General features: G+C 42.4%; 2 protein-coding genes across 4 annotated transcripts in view; one reads left to right on the forward strand and one right to left on the reverse strand.

Annotated features, from left to right (window-relative positions):
• XPO5 (exportin 5) overlaps positions 1-11,989 on the forward strand; it is a 42,699-nt gene extending 30,710 nt beyond the window's left edge. Inside the window, exons 22-32 of one of the 3 annotated variants that reach the window (XM_044448225.1) lie at positions 625-721; positions 1,236-1,372; positions 2,274-2,371; positions 5,546-5,592; positions 6,491-6,585; positions 7,450-7,512; positions 7,979-8,061; positions 9,031-9,138; positions 9,305-9,445; positions 9,642-9,806; positions 10,473-11,989. In XM_044448225.1, the coding sequence (XP_044304160.1) occupies positions 625-721; positions 1,236-1,372; positions 2,274-2,371; positions 5,546-5,592; positions 6,491-6,585; positions 7,450-7,512; positions 7,979-8,061; positions 9,031-9,138; positions 9,305-9,445; positions 9,642-9,806; positions 10,473-10,613 (1,175 nt within the window). In that variant the 3' untranslated portion in view covers positions 10,614-11,989. Of the gene's footprint in view, positions 1-624; positions 722-1,235; positions 1,373-2,273; positions 2,372-2,994; positions 3,237-4,032; positions 4,131-5,545; positions 5,593-6,490; positions 6,586-7,449; positions 7,513-7,978; positions 8,062-9,030; positions 9,139-9,304; positions 9,446-9,641; positions 9,807-10,472 lie in introns of those variants that run through there. The other 2 variants (XR_006416478.1, XM_044448340.1) reach the window with 2 other exon arrangements.
• Positions 11,990-13,498: 1,509 nt separating this feature from the next.
• POLR1C (RNA polymerase I and III subunit C) lies at positions 13,499-23,160 on the reverse strand. The gene is made up of 9 exons (XM_044448465.1): positions 23,019-23,160; positions 20,784-20,855; positions 20,248-20,355; positions 19,310-19,442; positions 19,068-19,184; positions 18,643-18,792; positions 15,767-15,916; positions 15,120-15,236; positions 13,499-14,424 (listed from the first exon to the last, which is right to left on the reverse strand). The coding sequence occupies exons 1-9, from the start codon at positions 23,085-23,087 to the stop codon at positions 14,306-14,308; spliced, it is 1,035 nt and encodes a 344-aa protein (XP_044304400.1). The 5' UTR covers positions 23,088-23,160; the 3' UTR covers positions 13,499-14,305.
• Positions 23,161-23,213: the final 53 nt, after the last annotated feature.

Consider the following 23,213-nt stretch of genomic DNA (forward strand, 5'->3'; position numbering starts at 1 on the left):
CAGATCTGGGTTCTGATTCTGCCTTGAGGGCACTTATATAAAACTTACTAGTGGCTAGACTATACCTATGTAGACTGTGTGCTTTCATGTCTGGGACAAACTTATATTTTGCAAAATACCCTCCAGGCTATTTATTATTTCCTACATGCTTTTCACACACAAGGATATGAAGATTTCAGTGCATCTTAAGATCAGTACTGAAAACAAGTAGAAGTGTATATGATGAGAGAATCCAAGCAAATGTAGAAAAGCTGTTTCCACAGATTTCTTCTAATTCATCTTGATGCAGCGGGACTAGAATTTTTTTCTGTCCTTTCTTTAAGCTTTTTGGTGTAGGCAACCTACTGCCTCTCAGATGTTTTTAATTACAGTGCCCATAATCCCTGTCCATGAGCTTACAGTTGATGGGAATTGTAGCCTTAAACATCCAAAGGACACAAGGTTGGTTACCCTGTGCTCCAAGTTGAGCTAGCTTAACCTTACACAAATGTATATGTGCTTTTGGTGGTCCATAAACACTCCCCAAGCAATCATGTGAGTAGCACTGATGAAAGGTTATTCCATTACTACTTCATTTTAATGTGGGAATAAATCTCTTTACTGATACTCTTTCCCTTTTGTTAGGCCTCCCTCAGCCTCTGCTGGAACTTTATGATTCTCCTGTTTATAAAACAGTGTTGGAAAGGATGCAAGGCTTTTTCTGTACTTTGTATGACAACTGGTAAGAGCTTCACTAATTTCCCATAGCATTGCATTGTTCTATGGCTACTCAGCTTACAGATAACTTAAACTTTGAAAAAACACCCTTCTGGAATAGACTTATACCAGGCACAGAGAAGAATGCCTGAGTCACTGTGGGCTTCCCATTGAGCATCAGGTTGGCCACTGAATGAAGCAGGTTCCTTGACTAGATGGCGATTGCGTAATTCAGTTACATAATTAACACAAGTTAGAGTAATAGCCAGTTTTTTAAACAGCTTCAGAAAGGATTCAGCAGAGTAATGCATAAAAATTAAGTGTGGTAACAAATGGCAGATCCATGTATAGAGGCAGCAGATAATGGTTTACCAGGTGCTGCAAGGGAATTAGGAGGATGACAGAACTCTGGCCTTGAGTCTGATTCAGTGTAGCAATTGTACTTGATATATATTAAATCTCTTCAGAGTAGAGTGTCTTCCAATGTTCCTGTTTATTGTCTGACTTGGTCAAACTGAGCCATACTTTTTGAACTGCAGTTTTCACATTCTGGGAAGTGCTGGCTCATCAATGCAGCAAGATTTCTACACAGTTGAGGGTCTAGCGACTGAACTACTCAACTCTGCTTTTATCAATCTTGACAATATTCCTGACTACAGACTACGTCCAATGCTTCGTATCCTTTGTCCATTGTTTCCTGGTAGGTTGTTCTTCCAGAATTCTTTTGGCTTCCTTGCTATGCCCACGGCACAGGAATAACACCAGTGAGGGAACCAGAGAATCTATATCTGACTGAAGAGCATTCCTGATTCTTGCAACTGACCATGTAACTTGTGTACTACCTGGAAAAATAACTGGAAAAGCATCTTGAGAGTAACCAGGAAAAGTACATGGAGAACATCTATTAGGGTTTCAAACAATATGGGCAGGAATGACTCAGAAGGTTGGATGCTGGCTGACTCCTCTGTGACTTAAGTTGGAGATTTTCAGTATGATTCCCAATATAAGGTCTTCACATCAGAACAGTCACAACAATGACCCTAATCATTCTTCTTACTTCCAGCTAAGACCCACATTCTTACTCCAGTTAGATAAGGCCTGCAGAATTTGTGACTCATCATGCCAGAGGCTGCCCATCAGCCATGTATTATGTGTCCCATAAGTTCAGTAGCTTCTGTGTTTTTGCAGGCAGTAAAAGAGGCTTATCAAGCCCCAGTGGTGGGCCGGCATATATAAAAGGTGTCCTGAATCTTGATTAGTGGTCAACACATTGTTCAGGCCTGGTGTAGATTCCCAGCCTTTATTTCTGCCCTTCAGAGTAATTTAATTAACAGTTTGGGGAGAAAGGGAAAAACACAGATTTGGGGAACTTTTGTTACTGGCTGGGAAGGCTAAAAAGGTTCTTCGTGCAGCTGCCACTTACAGATCCTGGCTGAGATTTCTAGTAACAGGGTTTCTCTGTTTTTTCAGCAGTAAAAAAAGAACCATGTGCCACATTCTGGCCACAGTAGCCCAGTAATGAAAAAAGTGTTGAGGCTTATGTGTGCTGCTTAATTTCTTTAACTAGCTCCATACAGGTGTGTTCGTGAAACCCTTGGTCCTCTCCTGCCCACCGGAACACTATGAATCTCTTCTCTGTCCTATACTCGGGCCACTTTTCACCTACTTACATATGGTAAAAAGAAAAGCTTTTTATTCTGTGTCTGTGACTTGTGTCATTATAGCAAGAAGCTAGGTAGCAGATGGGCTGGATAACAGAACCAGGAATTCTGACCAAATTGTTAACTTCGTGTTAAAAGTATCCGCATTGTATGGATATTTAGTAACACTGCCTGAGCATTTCCTATATAGGTCTGTTCCCCTCATCTACTCCTATCTTAAATAAATTAGTATGTATATATATGCCTTTGTTACAAACAAATATTCTCCACATCAAGAGAATGTTCCCAGTAATGATTGTAAGATCCCAGTAGAAGTAGATGTTAAAATTTAATTGCACATAGGCAAAAATCAGAAAACAAGTAGGCATGTGCATGGTGTAATATGAAATCTTGTATCATTTCTTTAAATAGTGGTTCACTAGAAACTATTGTTAAATAATGAGAAATACTAAGCCTGAAAAATTGCTTTATATTCATCACTGACCTAAAATTAGCACCAAATATTAATGTCCAACTGAACCCCCAACAACTGCAAAGCTTAATGCCCAACTGAAATTGGAACTGCCTTGCTAATATTTGCAACTGGGGCTGCATTGGAAGCAGTTTTTGCTCACTCTTCCTCCTTCCTGCCCCATAGCTCAACTTCTCAAGCATTTTTTCTGCTGAACCCTTCCTCCTTCCTGACTCTTCCCCTGCTGCACCACCCTCACCACCATACCAGTCTGTCCGTCCCCCCACACCAAGACATTGTAACACCAACAGAGATGTTTACTGAGCCAACAGTTTGGGGTGGCTGCTGTTGTAAGAACAGCCGAAAACCTACTTTTCTTCTGGAAGACACTGTTAAGGTGATGCTTCTGTAGGGTGCTAAGGTGGGTTGCAGATAAACATACCTCGGTGCCTAAGGCAACAAAGACAATCTTAAGCTTTAGGCAAGTGCCTATACTTTCCCTGGGTCAACAGGCAACCATGGTTCCAGTGATGAAAGTGAACCATCCCAAGAGCCCCGGTTTGGTGCCCAGGGCACCTACAGAATGCCTAGGTAGAAAAATGTTGCATTTTGCTGTCTGTAGCTGCCCTTCAAGGCACACCTGGCAAACTGAGTGTGTGTTACTTTTCCTATTAAAATAACAAACTGAAAGGGAAAAATTAAAGCATTACAGACCAAGGCAAAGAAAGGAATGGTTAGTGTGGAGACAAGAACCTGTGCAGCCTGGGCATACAGGAAAAGATTGTCTATGCAGTCAGTATGGGGTTCCGCATGTCTTGACATGCTTTGGGTCGGACAGGAGTGTGTGTCATGCTCACAGTGTGGAGGCTGCAGCTCTTTGTGGGCCAGTACCTAACTTTTTGTGCGTAGCTCAAGGGAAAGCTGTTGCCAGCAATATAAGCAGACATCCTATTCCTCTGGCCTTGCCGGATAGTAGAAGCCTGCCATAGAACAATACAGTGCACAGTTTGACACCCAGCAGCTTGCTGTCTGTTGTGGTTTCCTGTGCAGCTTCTTCCTGGACTGCATGGGGTGTGGGGTGAGAATAACCCTGTAGTAACATCTGCATGGAAAACCAGGAAACAAGCCTGGTGTTCTAGAAGAACTCTTGGGCTTCTCCAGAATGTAGCTAGTTCAGCTTCACTCTAGACCTGTGCCCACATTCTCACAGCCTCCTTCTCTCAGCCAGGGTCCCAGATGCACTGCAGCCCAACTCCTGCCATGCTTGTTGGGAGGAAACTTGTGGGAAGAGTGGTAGCAAGAACTTGCTGTCTGGCACCTCCACTGGCACTGTATGGGGAGCCAAGTTCACGGAGTGCAGCTGCTAAATTACCTACAGCAACTGTTTGTGAGTTAAATACTAGTACCCTCCACACAAGAAGGGGTGTTATCAGGGAAGATGGGTTAGAGCTGCAGTGCCTAGGAGGAATCAAGCATCAGCAGTATTTCACCCAAAAAGGCAATTTCATATTGGTACCTATCCACTGCAGAAATGTAAAGCAGTTTTACGTAAGACATGGTAAGGGATTGTACAAAATGTAGGCTCAAACGGCTGCATTTTTGCTACACTGGATATTACTTTCCGAAGAGGACCATGCTTGAAAGTGTCCTGTGCTCAGATGAAATGATGAGCCAGATGCTTTGCCGTCTGGACATGCACACGGTGGGCATGTCGTGAGCAGAACCGGCTGGAGCCGGGGGTCAGACTAAATGGCCCGGGAGGCCCCTTCTGACTGACTCTGTTTCTATGTAAATGCCGCTACTGTGGCGTTTGGGTTGTATGCTCTGGGATGGATCAAGACTCATTGTGGAGTGCATTCCCTAGGGCTGGTATGGGAAGTGCTGCTGCCTAAAAGCAGGAATTTTCTCCCTCCCAGTGGCTCATTCTTTCAATAAATAAATTCTGTATGGTCTTCTGAGGCTGTCTCCAAAGCCACCTAATGCACAAAGACTTGTTCTGAGGAAAGACATTTGGTGTAGCAGGACAGCAACTAGTAACACTCCTAGAGAGTCATCCTGCCTGATGCCTCCCTCTCAGGGCTCTTGGTAGGAAGCTTTGTCCGGATATGTCAGCTGTCACTGAAACAACAGAACAGGTTTGTTTCCATTACTGCATTACTTACTGAGCTTCATAATCTAAATAAAGTTTAATATGGGTCAGTGTATGTGTGTCAGCTTTCATACTTCTAACAGAAAGGGTACAGCTTTTCAGGCTTAACTACTCTGCTAAGGGCTTCTACACCATTTTTGTTGTTGGGGCAGAAATTTGTTACTTTTGCATCCTGCCTTCTCCTCAAGAACTCTGGAAAATACTCCTGTGTTTCAGTATGAAATAAAGCTGAGCTACAAAGCTAGGAACAAATGTTAACCAGGTTTTCAGCATCCAAGACACCCCTATGGCCATCACTCCATACTGGCTTTGGCTTGCTCTTTAGGAGGCTTCAGACTGTGTGGCCAATGCCTGGTGAAATCTCTGAAGAGGGGGATGAAAAATGCAGAATGTCTTGCACAGGGAAGGGAGCCTCATCTTTAGTAATAACAGAAGCAGAATGGATTGTGCAGATTTGGCAATGTGTGTGATTTAGGATTCAGCTTTTATTGACACAAAATTTGGTTTACTTTGATACAGAGTATGCCCAGCCCTGAGTATTTAATTGATTTTCTTCATGTCATGCTGGCTCTGTTTTCTTTCCATCAGAGGCTGTCTCAGAAGTGGCAGGTCATCAACCAGCGAAGTTTGCTTTGGTAAGTGTGATGGCTTAAACAATATGCAGACAACTGCTATTTGAAACTTCATTGTGCTGGTTGCCCTTGCCCTTCTTTCCTGAAGTAATTGAAATAACCAGCCCTGAAAGCAGCAGCAAGAGCAACATAGCGCAGTCAGAATCAAAGATAGTGACAAATGGAAAAATTTTAAACTGGCACTGAAAAGTCAAAGGGTTTGGCACAAGGTGAAATTAATTGAGAAGAACATTCCAAAATCAGCCTGCCAGAACAGAATGGCTCCCGTTCCTGGTTATACATCCTGTGCAACCTTTCATGGTGGCAGGGGAATCTAGAGAAGGACTTTGGCAGACTATCTCATCTGTCTAGCAGGTTCATTTGGAGGCAAGAAGTCCTTTAGATACCTGGGCCACAAATTGTTTAGGGTTTTAAAGGTTAAATCCAGCATTTTGAAATATGTTTGAAAATAGACCAGAAGGAAGTTAAGAGCTTTCAAAACTCAAGTGATTTGTCCCAGTTACTAGCCTAGGAGTTATATTTTGGACAAATGGCAATTCAGTCTTCAAAGGTAGCCCTGCATCTGACACACTCAAATGACCCTAATAACTTGGATGATATGAGACTTTCAGTAACAGTGGCTGGACTCTTTCTGTTCAGGCGGGATTGCATTCATCATGCCAGTTTTAAGTTGGTGCTTTATCCAACAGATGCCACCTGGCATCTAAAACAAGGGCTGGAACTTAAAACACCCCCAAGCTGCAAACCTGATCGTTTGGGAGAGTCCTTTTAGAATGGGCTGAACATCACACAGGTCAGATCAACCCCTTCCAACAATCTTGGTGATGTGATTATGTTCAGCATCAATTCTGTCCCTCAGTTCTGTTCTACTGTTCTAAAATCATCACTTACCATTCAACAGTGATGAGGACACAGCAGACGACAACCCAGAATCCCAAGAGATGTTGGAGGAACAGCTGGTTAGGCTGCTCACACGAGAAGTCATGGATCTAATTGGTGAGCAAAATCAACTGTGGTGCCCCAATCTGTGTTTTGTGTTCCAAAAATGCTCCCATTCTCCTTCCCGAAGCTTTATCAGTGACCAAGTTGTTAAGACAGTATTAGAGAGACCTGAATGGTTTTCAACCTGTGGTTCTTGGAAGCTTCTGATTTCCTAAAGGAGATTATTAGGAAAAGGCAGACAGACAAACTGCACAGCAATAGAAGAGTGTTTGTTGGGCATGCTTGACAGCACATTCTGAGTTCATTCAGTGTAACAGCTAGGCTATACTGTCCTTTTGACACCAAGTGTAGTCTGCAAATATGTCCTAGGATTTGGCCCAGCTTCTGTTGTAATATACAGAGGTTCTGGAACAGATGTACAGGGCTTCTTCAGCAGAGAGGTCCCAGAAACTTGAGTAAGACTTTCTGGAAACCACAGGCCTACCTAAAAGCCAGCTTTATTGGAATTTAGCCATTTATTTATTTATATATCTATACCACCCGTTAATCAAGACAGTTCCCTATACCCTGATCCTTTTCCTTTACCACCTGACTGTTGCCTTCAAGCCACGTTAATGTGCAGTAGTTTTGTTCTAGTGATCGAGATGCTTTAGATGCAAGGTTTAGTCTGTCTGAAGCTTCCTGTCTTGATGGTTCCAAAGTAGCCTTGGAAGAAATGAGACTTGACTGAATCACATTCACACAAAGCTGGGCTTCATTCCTTCTTTCCAGATTGCTTGAGATTTTGTACCACATAAGCTATACTTCATGCATTGCAAAGAAGGAATCAAACAGAATAGCTCTGAGGGAAATGTGTAATGCCACACCAAGTTTTCTTGGGTAATGTTTCACATCTTCCCTCCTGTAATATATTTGCAGCAGTTTGCTGTGTCTCCAAGAAAGGTGCTGAGCAGAATAGCGCTGTTGCTGCAGATGGAGATGGTAAGTAGGAACTGATGGTTCTTTCTGCTGTGTTTGCCAAGAATTAATTAGCCCCGCACATATACAGAGATCTTGGTTATTCTTAGTCATGGCATTTCAAAGACTCTATTGCACTTTGTACACATCTTTGGGATTTCAGAGTGTCTGAAGTAAGAAATACTCACTGCAGTTCCATCTCAGATGAATCTTCCAAAAGACATGTAGTTTGGGGGAGGGTTGTGATTTTGTTTTTTGTTCCTCTATACATTTTCGCCTCCTTCCTGCAGTTTGGCTTCAGAATACACAGGAACTAATTTCACAGAGATGTGTGATCACCAGGAAAATGAGCTAGTATGAGACAGTGTCTTGTTCCTGGAATATGCTTTCTAGGTGGGATGTTTGTGTTCCAGTCTAATTGTAGGAGTCAATTTGATTGACTAGCCATTTTGCCATGAAGAATGTGCTCACATTGCCATTTTATTGGTAGATGATGAAATGATGTCCACAGAGGTGACTCCACCTTCTAGCTCTGAGCTCACTGAATTGGGCAAATGTTTGATGAAGCAAGAGGTAAGGAAACCAAGCTTCAGCATTTCCTATTATTGTGCACACGCACATGCTACAATCAAACCTCCTTTATTATTGACCTCCAAAGAACCAGAATTGGAAGATTCAGTACACATTCTTAAAAGAATGCAACTCTACTTCTGGGAGCAACTCACTCCTAATGGTGCCTTTCTTCTGGGGATAATTTGCTGCTCCTACTCGTACTATATCTTGGCTAGCCCTTTTTTTAAGCCAGCCAAACCTGAGAAGGAACCCTAGTTCTGAGATGTTGATTCTGGAAGTCTCAGAGACTTAACTGTAGTTCAAGCCTCTGGTTTCCCCCACCACTTTTCAACTGACCAAACCCCTCCCCACCACCAATGGAAGGCAGAAATGTAGGAGACTGACCAAAGGCAGGTTATGTGCCACAGGCTGTTGGCACATATCTGCTTCCTAAACCAACAAATAAGACATTAAAAGGCTTTCATGGAAAGCATAGTTTAAATCTTTTAAACAAATAAAAACATAAATGACTATGCCACCTCTGTGTTGGTTAGTTTTGGAGCATAAAGAACCATTGTGCTTGGATGGCACTTCTGTGGACAAAAGGGGACAGCATGGTTTTTTCCCCCTCTTTTATGTTAGTATGTCAGTTATATCTGCCTCCAGAGCCAAGGATCTCTTCCTCATCCCTGCATTTAAAACTGTCTTTACTATTAGTTCCAATATTTCAATTGGAATCATTCAGGACTTTTTTTTAGTGTTCCCTGCAGAAATCTGTTTCAGCACACACTGGGGAATGATCCAAACCAAATCCCTATAAATTCCTTCTCATAATAAGCTCTGAATGTTTTATTGAGCTAACAGCTAAGACAGTTTGGAATATTTTTGACTTTTGACATTTACACAAATATTCATGCTTTCAAATGCCCTTTCTTTCAATAACAAGTCATGTAGGGACTTTTGCAACAAGTCTTCCCTTTCTTTCTCCAGAATGTGTGCACTGCTCTGCTGATTACAGCCTTCACTTCCCTTTCCTGGAAGGATACCCTGTCCTGCCAAAGAACCACCACACATCTCTGCTGGCCACTCCTCAAACAGGTACATCTTCCTCAAACAGGCAGGACAGTGTGGTGAAGTTGAATATGGCTTTGGGAACTTCCCTTTGGGAACTTCCAGTATGAAGACATGCTAGGCATCCCCTTTTCTGGGATAAGAGACAGAAATCTTGGTCATCATGTTGCTTCATGTGATCTCTCCTCCACAGGTGCTCACAAGGAATTTGATGATCCCCGAGGCAGTGACCTGGTTTTTCACAAGTGTACTGACAGGTCTACAGGTGCATGGGCAACATGATGGCTGTATGGCAGCTCTTGTTCACCTGGCTTTCCAGATCTATGAAGCTTTGGTAAGGATGTGCAGGGGTAGAAAGATTTTTTGTTAGTCTGCTGCTGTCTTTGAGGCTTAGTGGCAACCTAAGACCACTAAGCCAACATATCTGTTCTTTGGGGGTTGGGGAGAGGAGACTGTTAACTGCCTTTTGGAAGGCAGCAATTTCTGTTTTGGCCAAGATCTCTGTTGATTGTCTTCTCTGCTACTTGAAGCGTCCCCGCTATGCTGAGCTGAAAGCAGTGATGGAGCAGGTTCCAGAAATTCAGCAAGAGTCCCTGGAGCAGTTTGATTCCAAGCTACTGAACCTAACATTGCAGAAGGTGGCAGATAAGCGCCGCAAGGACCATTTTAAGCGCCTGATTGCAGGCTGCATAGGGGTAGGTCATGGTATTGAGCAGCTGAGACTTGTCATCACCCAGAAAATTTGGCAGTCTTTTCCTCTCTTCTTTGCCTACTTAGATTGTAGTTGGATCAGTGTCACACTTATTGTTTAAGCCTATTAGTCCTGACAGTAGGTCACACCATCCTCTGACTACTCATGAAGTAGTCACCCAACACTGAAATAGCTTGAGAGTTTGCTGAGCAAAATCTGGGATTCTTTTAAATGTGTAGGCTGCATAGGTAGGTATCACGCTTCTGTGCGTTGTCAGAATTTGAAAGTACAATGCTGATCAAGGCTCAAAGTGTCCTCTAACATCAAATTCCAAGTTCTAGCAAGACCTCTGTGAGACCCCTGGTATGTTTGTTTGTTTTTTGAGAATGTGGCATTTTGTACTTTCAGCAGAACTGGGGGAAGAATGATAGCCTGGTTTAAATTGCCTTATCAGCCACTTCCAATGGATTTAGCCCACTGTGGCTGTGCCATCTCTATTAGATTTTAAATGTGCCCAGCATCCTAGAGCAACGAGGTGTTCTCCCACAACTGAAGGGCTGTGACATCATGATGATGTGTCCTAGCAACTTGCTACAATTTCATCAGAAGCTAAAATGTTTGGATACTACTACTTCTATTACCTTATCTAGTTCTGTTTTGTCCCTTACAGAAGCCCCTAGGAGAGCAATTCAGGAAAGAAGTTCATATCCGAAATCTTCCCTCTCTTTTCAAGAAAGTGAAAGGAACCCTAGAAACAGATGTGTTGGATAACAGTGAAGATGGAGCCCTTGTCGCACTCTTTGAGCCATAAGTGGGGGTCACTTCCACTACCCTGTTCTCCCTTTGTGTTCCTTCACAGTAGCCATTTGTTTACTTTCTCTGCTCTTCCCTGAGCCTGGCTACAGCTCTCACTGGCCTCATCCTCTCTCTACTTGGAAGATGGAGTGTGAACTAAAAGTTCAGTCTGGCATACTCAATGTACCTTGCCTGATTTTCCCAGTTCCAGTTGCAGCATTATTGCACAATTGAGTTATCTTGGGAAAGAGCCAAGCCATTCAACCCAAACTATCATTGGGCATGTTCTTTCAGAACTAGCCACCACACATGCATACAACGTTTTCCCAGTGAAGAGAGCATGCTTCCAGCTCCCCATTACATCTGTCCCTCTTCTGTCAGGATACTTGCGCTGTGGACTGCCTCAGTATGACACTAACAGAGGACTACTTCTGCTTCCATTTTGAAAGGGCCCAAATTTCCTGAAGTAACACAGTCTTCACACTGAGTGTTGCTACATCCTCCTGGTCTCCGCTGACATTGAGAAAGTTGTGTTTCTCTTGAAAAGCAGCACTTAGCTATGAATCCCGCCAAACCAAGGAACATTCAGGACCTGGTAAAAAGCTTATTTTGTTGTCAGTTTCACTCAGCCATGTCTCTGGAAGCCTAAATTGAAATACTGTCCTGGAAACATTATCAAAACACGTACTGTAGCTCTCAAGCTGGGCTTAGACAACAGAAGCCTGCATTTTCTGGATAAGAGCCCAGAGCTTCTTTCTGCTGGTCTGAAATAACTAGGCTGAAATGCGGAGTACAGCAACAGAGGTCTGACCATTCTCTGTAGGACCTGATGTTGATACAAAATGCCTCCAAAGCAGGCCTTACAGTAGTGTTGGGTTAGGGTGCATAACATAGGTTTCTTGACTTAACACTGCTAGAACTTAAAATTGGAATCTGACAAAATCAGTCTTTCTGTGCTAACTAGAAGGTCTTAGCTTAACTGCTGTAGTAGTTTGACTGGAAATGCAAAAGGATGTTTAACTGAAGTGAGGCATGTTTTTGTGGCTTTCCAGTGCACAGATCTAGTGACATGGAGGAAAGCAGATCTTAACATGGTATTTGGATCTCCACTAATAGCCTGACTCCACTCTGACGTCTATACTCTTTACCCTCTAGTCTTGATCTCCATGTAACTTCTATTAAAACAAAAGTCCCCTGAAAAATAGCTTTGGAATCTAGCCTAATTGTATTTATTGTGTCTTGATTATATTTTTAACTTTCTGTGGCCATGATAGAAACATTTAAAATAATTTTGAGGGGGTTTTTTTGTAGGGATGTTGTATCTGAAGAAGTCTTCAAATCAATTGTGATACACTTCTGAATGTCAGTAAAGGTCTTTCAGTTTTATACATACATTCTTGTTGCTCTTTTTATTCCTATTTAGTGTCATATTTCATTGGGGTTCAGCAATTCATGCTGTGCTTGCATTCAATTAGCAGTACCGTTTCTCAGCAACAACTGTAAAATTAGAATGGCACTGGAAAGCTCAAAAAAAGCTATTCAATCTTCAGCGTTAATGCATTTTGCTAAATATAACCTGGGATAGTCATCTGAATTTGAGGTGAAGCAAATAGGTTTAAACTAATTACAATGCACATCTGATTATCAAACTTTTCAGGAGTTGATTGTTATATCAATAACCAATATAACTGTTTGGATTTTAAAAGAGCATAATGAAATATGTGCCTTCTGCTTAGATCACATGTATTTATCATCTTTCTGTAAAGATAGTCCTCAGACTTCTTAGGTTACTAGTTAGCATTTATGGGAGCAGTTTTGCTTTAGGATCTCCCGTTACGTGAATGAAAAACACAGAAACAAGCACTCAAGCTTTGCCTGAAATCATTTCCTGATGTAGAAAATCTGATGGAGGAGAGTGGTGCAAAGGATTTGGAATAGGAGTGCAAAGATCTGGCCAGAATCAATCTCTCCTAAACTTCTTTCCTATGCTCACCTCTGGCCAGGAAGTGAGCTGAGTTGGGATGAAGTCTAGGAACACCTAGAAGCACTAGCAGGTCCCTTCATTGCACAATGTATGCAAATTATGTAGACTGCAAGCTGAACTCTGCTTGCACAATGGGCATGCAAGCAAAGGCCTTGCAAACCAGCCTCACTTTCTCTTGGACATACTCAGCATGAAGTGGGCTTGGGCAAAGAAAATGTAGGCTGGAGGCCAGGGAACTGAATGGAGGAAACAATGGGTCCCTACCCACTCTCAAACTGGATGCCTCACATATCATTTAAGTTCAAAATCTCCTTTTGAGATGTGTGCCTACCATGTCAGACCCGAAGGTAAGGAATTAAAGACTTGAACACAAGCAGTGCTGTGTAGTAAGGTAATCAACTCTGAGCACAACTTGGAAGCCTTTGGGGTATTCTGAGTTTGCTGAACCCTGTCAAACCCCTCATGGAGGGAAGTGCAGAATCTCCATGACTCCTTACCCAGTAAGGAATTTGGAATATTGTTCCAAATTTTCTTAACAGAAGAGACCAATTGCCAAGAAATGAAAAGTAACCTTTTACAAATGACTGCATCAAGGAAAAAAATCAATAAACTGTAAGAAATCATATAGCAAGGTGTCAGCCTGCACAATTTTGTTGCTTATATAGTTCACTTTCTTCCAAAGTATTGTCATGTCTTCCTGAGGAGTGAATTTAAACTATATTCAAACTGGGAGGAAGGAGGTGTAACAGTATTTGTTTTAACTTAAGATGTTATGGTAGTGTACTGTAGTGCGCACTAGTAATCCTGGACTGGGCGGGGAGGGGAAACCAGAAAGAAGTGAAAAGTTGCATTCTCTGTGAAATCAGAAAGCAATATAGGGAATAGCCAACACACTGATATCAATGTACAAATAAAGCCATGATGCGGGAATTCTTTATGTTTCTAGAATGAACCATATAGATTTAAAATACTAAAAGCAATTGACACAGTTTAGCCAGACAATACACAAGACCACATAAGGAGGAATTTCTCAAAAGTTTATCTTCATATCTAAGCAGACATGAGGTCCTGAATTATTTCATATTCTCACTATTCTCTTGAAGAAGAAAAAAGCTGTACCCTTAAGGAAGGTGAGATTCAGCTTCTTTCATAAGTAGGGCCAGAGAAGTAAATCGTTATGATTTAGAAGGCTCGTGGGCATTAACATTAAACTTTTATTCTGTAAAACTCTGAGCTGATCAGACATTGCCACCAACCAATGTCAAGTGGCTGTACACCTGGCAATTCAGGGACAAGGAGGTGGGGTGTCTGTAAAACAGCTCTTGAGTCAATAGTCTTGGCACACTTAAAGGGCAATATAGGAAGCTTTGCAGTTTATTACTGTCAGATTACACATTCATATGCTTACACAGTCTTTGGATCCTTTTCTAGAATATTTGTCAAGGAATAAATAATTTTTTCCTCAACTCCATCAGTGTATGTTAGTCTTTGCAGAGAGCTGCACAGTGGCATTCCACTATACCTCTGTATTTCAGCCATAGCTCAGCTGACAAGCAAAAGTAGGAAAGTACAGAGCAACCAGTTCCAGTCGCACGCACATCATTTGTAGACATAGTTATCCCCTTGCCAGCTTGAGTACACTTGGTTGAAGCCGCTCTTCTTAAACTCATCTGCAGAGATCTCAACTAATTAGAGACCTGTGATAAAGGGCTAAGTTCCTCCACTTATTTCTTCTGGATGGATTTCAGCTCCTCTAAGAAATGCTGACATTTTCCCATTAATACCTTGATTGCTTCACTCACCAGCACATCTGGAGGCAAAATGCCTGTTGACTCCACAGAAACTGGAAAAATAGAGGTGAATTTATCAGATACTTGGGTAAACTCTGCTATCATACAAAAACTCCCAGCAGTGATTTTATTGCCAAGTTACCTCTATAGACAACTCTAGCAATGTACTTCCTCACTGGCACCCAAAAAAGTAATGTGCATGATCTCACAGTCTTGTTTCCATCCCTAAGAATTCAGAATATTTTAATTTCCACATTTGGATAAAGAAACAATTCTGTTCCTTTTGTATGTATTTAGATCAGCCTTTTCCAACAGTCCAGAAGTTTTGGGCTACAAGACCCACCAGCCCCAGCCAGCATGGCTAATTATCAAGAATAATGGGGATTATTGTCTAAAACATTTGGAAGGCACCAAATTGAAGACGCTGTATTATTTAGACTTTTGCAAATGTACCTTGCCCCAAAACAAGCATCACCCAACTTATGTTATGCTTTTGATATTTCTAAGCATGACTGAGGACCTGGTTTAACAATTGAACTTTGGGGCTTTATCAGCTAATGAGACATCATTTAGTTTCATAACAGTGTATAAATATAAGGTCACAGCATTTACATAAAACTATAGCATGAAAGCAAGGAAAACTAGAGGACCTTTGACCCATGACATTTCCAATACTACACAGGGGTTTGCCTGATGGTAAGAAGTGACAGAGAGGGCCACCAACAGAAGGATTTGAAGGATTACTTACAGATGTAGTGATCTCGCACACGAGCCAAGCGCACAAGGTTTTTCAAATCATCATGACGGAAGATTTCTCTGCTAAATGTGTCCAGTCGGGCATTGGCTACTCTTGCCACTTTTTTCCCTAAAGAAAGAAACCAATGTTTAAAAGCCAGGGTACAGGCGTGTATTTACAGTTTCTTCCCTCCCTATTTCCTTTCAAACAAACACTGCATCCCAAACACAAAATCTCATTTCCTCACAAAAAACAGATCAAGGAAATGATCTGAATATCAGAGTAGCATGTATTCATTTATGAAATCCCTGCCAATTTGGCTAAAAGCTAATTACACTCTGATCCTATGTATGTCTGCTTGATTTTCACAGTCTTTACCCTCAGTTTTGTTTCGTTTTTTAAAAGTTAAATAGGGAAGGCACCCTAAAGTATTGCATAGCCAAACAATAGAAAATGGAGAGGGAAATTCAATCCCAGACCCAACATTTCTCTTTCTGTGACCACATTCCAAATAGAATGTGCATGGAGGGAAGAGGCTATAGGAAGTGGGATCACCACAGATTCATACATGCTATTAGCATACAGACAACATTGGTAGTAATGATGCATGTCTCTATAAATTACATCCATTTTTGGTTTTCTGTAGTCTAAAAAAATACCTTTGATTTCTTGGACCTCGATAACTCCAGGAGAAAAGCACTTCTGTAGCTTCTCAGCTGCTTCCCCTTCAACAGGCTGCAGCAGAGTGATTTCCGGCAACAGCCGATAGCTGGCTGTGGCTACTGGAGAAAACTTGGCATGATCTTTACCTAAAGGAAGTTTAAGAAACTAATGAATAGAAACAAAACAAATGGGGATGCTGGTTAGAGAAGCAGTGATTAATTAATGGATGAATTTCAGTTATTGCGGCCTGATGATGTGGACAAGGTGCTTGGACGAGTACGTCCCACCACTTGCCTTTTGGACCTTTGCTCATCTTGGTTAATAAACAACGCCAAGCACGGGATTGGGACCTGGATCTTGGAAGTGGTCAACACTTCTCTGAGGGAGGGTCGGGTACCTGCCCCTTTAAAGGAGGCGGTAGTCCGACCGGTCCTGAAGAAAGCGTCACTGGATCCAGAGATGGCCACTAATTATAGACCTGTGGCCAACATCCCATTTCTGGGCAAGGTGTTGGAGTGGGTGGTGGTGGGACAATTCCAAGCACTCTTGGATGAAACTGATTATCTGGACCCATTTCAGTCCAGCTTCAGACCCGGGTACGGTACTGAATCTGCCTTGGTTGCCCTGTACGATGACTTGTGCAGGGAGAAGGACGGGGAGTGCATCCCTGTTGGTTCTTCTGGACCTCTCAGCGGCTTTCGATACCATCGACCATTGTATCCTTCTGGATAGGCTAGTGGGATTGGGGGTCAGAGGCACTGCTTTGCAATGGTTCCGCTCCTATCTCAATGGCTGATTCCAGAAGGTGGTGCTGGGGGACTATGGCTCTGCGCCATGGCAGCTATGCCATGGAGTACCGCAGGGATCCATTTTGTCCCCTTTGCTGTTTAACGTCTACATGAAACCGCTGGGAGAAGTCATCAGGAGGTGTGGGCTGCGGAATCATCAGTACGCTGAAGATACCCAGCTCTACCTCTCATTCTCCACCAATCCAGGTGAGGCAGTGGCTGTGCTGGACTGGTGCCTGGCCGAGGTAATGGGCTGGATGAGGGCCAATAAACTGAAGCTCAATCCAGACAAGACGGAGGTCCTGTTGGTTGGCGGATCGGACTTCGGGGAAGGTGAACTGAACCTAGTCCTGAATGGGGTTGCACTCCCTCTTAGGGACAAGGTCTGCAGCTTGGGAGTGCTCCTCGACCCTGAGCTTTCACTCGAAGCTCAGGTGACAGCGGTGGCGAGGAGCGCTTTCTTTCAGCTTTGGCTGATCCATCAGCTGCGCCCCTACCTGGAGAACAACTGCCTGGCGACAGTGGCACATGCATTGGTGACTTCCCGACTTGACTTCTGTAATGCGCTCTATGTGGGGCTGCCCTTGAAGATGGTCCGGATACTTCAGTTGGTTCAAAATAGAGCTGCCAGGCTGCTGACGCGGACTGGGCGTTAAGTTCACATTTCTCCAGTTCTCCGTCAGCTTCACTGGCTTCCCATTGAAGTCTGGGCCCAATTCAAGGTGTTTGTGATGACCTATAAAGCTCTTAACGGCTTGGGTCCTGGTTTCCTGAAGGAGCACTTATGTCCATATATGCCCGCCCGCCCCTTGAGATAAGCAGGAGAGGCCCTTCTCCGGGAACCCTCCGTGAAGGAAATTAGGAGGGTAAGTACTTGGAGGAGGGCTTTCTCTGCGGTGGTGCCCAATCTATGGAATGTGCTCCCCAGAGAGGTCCACCTGGTGCCATCGTTGTTTTTTGGTGCCAGGCGAAGACCTTTTTATTCAAACGTTATTTTAATTGTTAATATTATTTATTTTATTCTTTGGCCAGGGCGACTTAATTTATACTGTTAAATTATATTGTTTTATATGATGTTATTTATGTTTGTGAGCCGCCCCGAGGCTTCGGCGAATGGGGCAGCATAGAAGTTCCCTGAATGAATGAATGAATGAATGAATGAATGAATGAATGAATGAATGAGGGAAACCTAAGAGCAGGCAAGGTTTGTTGGCACACCCAACTAGTTCTTAGCTATTCAAATAAGTTGGACTACCCTATTAATACCTGACTGCCATTTGTCAGTTGCATATGACACTGCAGAATGTTCAAACAGAGGCACAGGGTTTAAATATACAGGCACATTAATCCTGTTTACAAAGGGTTCATTCAGCAATTGAGTCACTTAGAATTCAACGCATAAAAGAATGCAATTTCTACCTGGCCACTCTGCCTGACAACAGGGCTGACTGGCATCTCAGTCACCTCCAGGGCAAGAAAAACCCCGACTCCCTTCTAAGCATCCATAAGCATGTCAAGGTTGAGTGGCTAACAACTCTGGGGGAGGAAAAGCTACATTCCTGCTATCACAGGAAACAAGTTAAGATCCCAAGATGGGTTTTTTTTTCCTGGCTGCGAAAAGGATGTTGTCCTTTAAAGGAATCTATATGGTGCAGCCATATTAGTCTCTACATCATATAGGGTCTTGAAGCACCTTTAAAACTCATCTATTTCTTTTGGCATAAGCATCCATGCCCATTTCATCAGAACATAATGGAAATGTTCAGGTTTACAAAGAGTACAGCGCCTGTTGATAAAACAAACATCCTAATACTAGAGAAGCCAATTAGCCCATTTAGTTTTAAATATGTATTTTCCCAAGTTATCTTATCATTCTTATCAATGAAACTGAACATCTTGAATACTTCCTCAATCAAACCCAAAGCATCCTATACTCTAGTTTAAAGGATACCAGTACAACTATCCTTTAGCTCTCTGGTATCTAGAAGCAAAGACCAGGTACACAACAATGCCGCCTGCCCTTTGCCTCTCATTTCTAAAAGGTTACAATTGCCAATTCCATCCCCACATGCCAACAGACTCACCAATGCCCTTTACACAGTGCATAAGTACATCAATCTCTTGACCAGGACGCAACTGGGCAATAAGGATGTCATCATGTACAGGACGGAAGTTAGCATTCATGTTGTCAGCCTGGGAACCCATCGGCACCCATTCCATGTGCTTGCTGTACACTGTAAAAAGAGAAGGTCATCGGAAAATGTGAGCCTGTAACTAGACAGGCATTTGATTCATCTCTCCCACCAACCAAGGAAAAGAAGCAAAAAAGTTATGGAAGGGAAGACATAAGTAATCAATCATGTGATGCAGGTTAAGCCATCTTTATGCGAGGCTATGGAATGCAAGATGGAATGGACTGAAAGTTTTGGAATAATCTGTCATGACAATCAGAAGTGGAACTGGGCATACAGAAGAGTAGAGAGCGCTTACTCCAAAGTAGACATGTTACCTTTATGGTTGATGTAGAGTTCATTAGGATCAGACGACTCCCGAGGCGCATGAGGATTCTTGCTACACTTTATTTTCAACTGGAATTGCAGGGTGTTAATCTCATCACATTCATCTTCTACAAAATGAAAGGAAGAACATGCTGAAGCTTCCCAAGTGACCTCTCCTTTAGTAGGATGCAGTCAGATCTTTTTAAGTTTAGTCAGGTTCATTCTTCCACAAATGCCCTCCACACAATCTCACCTTCACTCTTGTATTCAAAGAGACGAGGATCTGCACAGATAGGAATCAATCCCAAGCGATGAGCCAGAATTTCATCCTGCACAATGGAGGTATTATTGTACACAAAAACCTTCTCTACAGCCATGGTTGGGACCTCAGAAAGAAAGGGAACACTGTTGTTACAGAGAGAGCTGCAGGTCACATTGTTTTTCTAAGCACTAGTCCTCAATTTTGAGCCCTATTTTTTGGTTTCTAAAGATCTAGTACTATTCATTCATACTGTATCATAAGAAGATCAAAGCCAAAAATTATATTGGCCCAAAGAAAGTCATGCTTGAACAATCGAGTCAAACTTGTCAAGATCTGTTCCTAGCCCCATTAAGGCTGAAATCAGAAAGTGTATCTGCCATGCATATCTCTCAGCCTGATGCCCTCCAAATCTTTTGGACTTTTGGTTAGTAATATTGAGAGCTATAATCCAAACAGCCAGGGCTGAGGAAGGCCACCACAGAACCTTGACAGCCAAGATTAAAGTCCAACTTCTTAGAAGGTATCATCAATCTCCTGATTTAAAAGATCTCACATTATGCTTGAAGTATGAAATGTTGTATCCTCCAATAACCTTATTGCAATCAAGATACTCACAGTAGAGCTTGAATGTAAGCAACTTCAATGGGGTTGAATGGCAATACTCAATCATCCAAGATTACACTGATCTAGCACATTATTTTGACAGATATATTTCTACTGTCAGGGTCAAGAGTTTCATAAACTAGTTTTATCCAAAACATATTATCTGAAATTTGCACTGTAAGTGGGAGACCATATTTATGTCTAGAACTCATTTATGACTCATTAAATACTACAATTATTTCTTAGTTAGACAACACTCTGCTTTAGAAATGAAATTTAACAATTATTTGTTTATTTAAACAAATTTGAGTTAGACAAACTGATACCTCTGCAAGCAAGATGCGTCGGAAAGCATTAGCAATGGCAGCATCAATTCCCACCATGTCAAATTCCAAAGTGCTTTCATCCATGTGAATCACATCTACTCTAAAATTCTGTAGGGGACAGCAAAAGATAGAGAGCAACAGGCAGAGTCAGCAGGTATAAAATTCCTTAATCATTCTAAAATGTGTTAACTAGCAAAGTATTAGATGTGACAAATAATCCTTACAACCAAAAGTCTGTTTGATCAATCTGTCTGGAGGGGAAAAATGACGTTCAGGCTACTATGAAATTCTACCTGGTCAACTAATGTATGCATCCTATGTAGAAAGGTGGTGATTCAGTCCAGCACCATATGAATAGACTTTCTAGGTTTTTAGTTGTTTGTGAATAAGGCCACAGATAAGAAACTAACACCAAGAAAGACATGACATTCTACAACACTGCTAGTTGCTATCAAGGAGAAGACTGGGTGCAAAAGCCCAAAAAAGGAACCAGCCCTTGGCTCCAAATCATTTTTCAAGGAACCCATACCTCTCACCTTTTCAAATTTCCTTTTATCCCAGACATCATCATATCCTGAGTAATTTCCCGGAAAGTCTGTTGTATGTACCTGGAAAGGGAGAAGGTCTAGCTTGATGATACAGCACTTGCTTTGCATGCAGAGGGATAGAAAGACCTCTGCCTAACACACCAGACAGAAAAGGGGGACACAACTTGCATCCACCTAAAGCCTTTACTGCACCCACCCTCCAACAAGTTGCCCAGATCCCTCACTGATTTCTCCACTGCCTCTCCCAGAAATCCTCTTACAGGTACCTCTTTCCCCATCATTACTGACAAAGAAAGAGCAAATTCTATCAGGATCACTGAGGGAGGAAATGGAGAAGGGTGTGCGTGCATGCACACATGCAGTCCCAACTCCGGGGCTAGTACCAGGCATACCTAAGATTTGAAAGGGTGTAGAGACTGCAGAGTTAGATGAAGCAACCTTTTGACACAGCACAATAGTTTTCTATGTTCAAAAGCAATAAAACAGGTAAATAGCAATGTTCAAATTTAAGTCACCTGAACAACATCAACAGAAAATTCCCACAGTCCTATTAGGCTTGCGGTGTGATAGTTGTAAGACTGCCTAAATATGCATAGGATTTCACCCTTAACTATATTCAAGTGATACACATGTGCATTTCTTTAAAAGATTTATATACTATTTTCCTATCCAGCTGAAGTCCACAACAGATTATATTAGAATTTTAAATCCAGGGCAAAAGTCAAAATAAATCACCATAACAATACAGTAAAGCACCAGTCAGTATCTGTTGAGCCAAATACAGGAAGCCACTCTATTTTTAAAAGTATATTAGAGATGCAGTGGTACTTTGGGGCCCAGACAGTTTTCTTATCCATCCTCCTATTACTTAGAAGAGGAACAGAAAGAGAAAGAGAAATACTCCAGGTGAACGCCTGGCTACAAAAGTGTTGCTGACATGAGAGATTTAGATTCTGGAACCACGGGCTACACTTCCTGGAGGATGGACTGCTGGCAAGGGCCAGGCTGCACCTCACATGACTCGGAAGAATGTGTTTGGCCACAGGATGAAGAAACTCAACAGGGGTGCTTAACACTGAACCCAACTGGGGAAGAAGTAAACTAGGGGGAAACAATGAACCAAGACTTATGCACCATAACAGAGAGAGTGGCTCTTCCTATATTCTAAAAATATAAGAAGAAAGCTAGATTATAAAGCTCATAGGCTTCAAAGTCTGTATACTAGTGCCTAGAGTACAGGAAACAAATATCATGAACTTGAACTCTTAACATAGGAGCATGAATATGACTTGATAGGTGTATCTGAAACTTGGTGGGATGACTCCCATGATTTTTTCGAAGAATTATTTTAGGGCACAAGGTGAAAACAACTCACCAAATTGATGTGTCTGCAAAAAAGGCAAACAAACAAACAAACTTTATTTATTTATTTAGAGAACTTCTATGCCGCCCCATTCGCAGAAGCCTCGGGGCAGCTCACAATGATAAATAAATAAACACAATATAAAACTGTATAATTTAAGTTGCCCTGGCCAAAGAATAAAATAAATAAATAGTATTAACAATTAAAATAACGTTTGAATAAAAAGGTCTTTGCCTGGCGCCAAAAAACAAATAACGATGGCGCCAGGCGGACCTCTCTGGGGAGCGCATTCCATATACTATTTTGGACTGCATCATTTCTAAATCACACAAAGTACTAGTGTTCCTTTACTCAGCCCTCATTTTGAGTACTGCCTTCAATTCTAGGCATCATAGTTTAAGAAAGATGCAAATAAATGAGAACAGATTCAGAGGAGAGCAGTGAAGATGATCAGGGGGCTGGAAACAAAGCCCTATGGAGAGGGAATGGAAGGATTAGGGATGTTTAGCCTTGGGAAAAGAAGACTGATAGCATCCTTCCAGGACTTGATAAGGTGATATAAAGAGGACCAGGGTTTCTTCTCAATCATCCTACAGTGCACGACATAATTTCTTATTGATATTTTCTGCATCCTTATGATTTAATCTGGCTTTTGCCCTGGTTTTAAAGTTCTTCTGTAATTCGACCTGGACCTCAGCTCGAAGGAAAGGCGGGATGAAAGAAGTGCAGTCACACGCTTGAGTCGGAAGAAGCGTTGCCACCGCTCACACAAACATAGCGTTTATCCCTCCTGAGAAGCCGCATGCTCAGACTGCCAGCAAGACCTACTTCGCAACTAGAGCACCCATGGTCCCACTTACATTGCGGACCCCAAATTCTCCCAGCACTACTCGGTTCCGCATCTCTTCCACGCTGCCGGGCGCCGCCATCTTCCAACCAACGTGCTCCGACGAAACAAGCTACAATCACCGCCCCTCCCACCACGACGCAAGCGCAGAGGCTTCTGTTTTCTTTTTTCGGGGGGAAGGGTGGGCTCTGTCTATCACGTGATAGGA

This window comes from Varanus komodoensis, unplaced genomic scaffold (genome assembly GCF_004798865.1).
Source record: "Varanus komodoensis strain SLA01 unplaced genomic scaffold, ASM479886v1 scaffold1, whole genome shotgun sequence".
Classification (NCBI taxonomy): domain Eukaryota; kingdom Metazoa; phylum Chordata; class Lepidosauria; order Squamata; family Varanidae; genus Varanus; species Varanus komodoensis.

Excerpts from the sequence above, each read along its gene's own strand:
- POLR1C (XM_044448465.1), bottom strand. The coding sequence starts at position 23,087 with ATGGCGGCGCCCGGCAGCGTGGAAGAGATGCGGAACCGAGTAGTGCTG. Across the intron at positions 18,793-19,067 it reads ACTCTACATCAACCATAAAG|TGTACAGCAAGCACATGGAA; the intron begins GTAACATGTCTA and ends CTCTTTTTACAG. Across the intron at positions 15,237-15,766 it reads CGAGGTCCAAGAAATCAAAG|GGAAAAAAGTGGCAAGAGTA; the intron begins GTATTTTTTTAG and ends TTCTTTCTTTAG.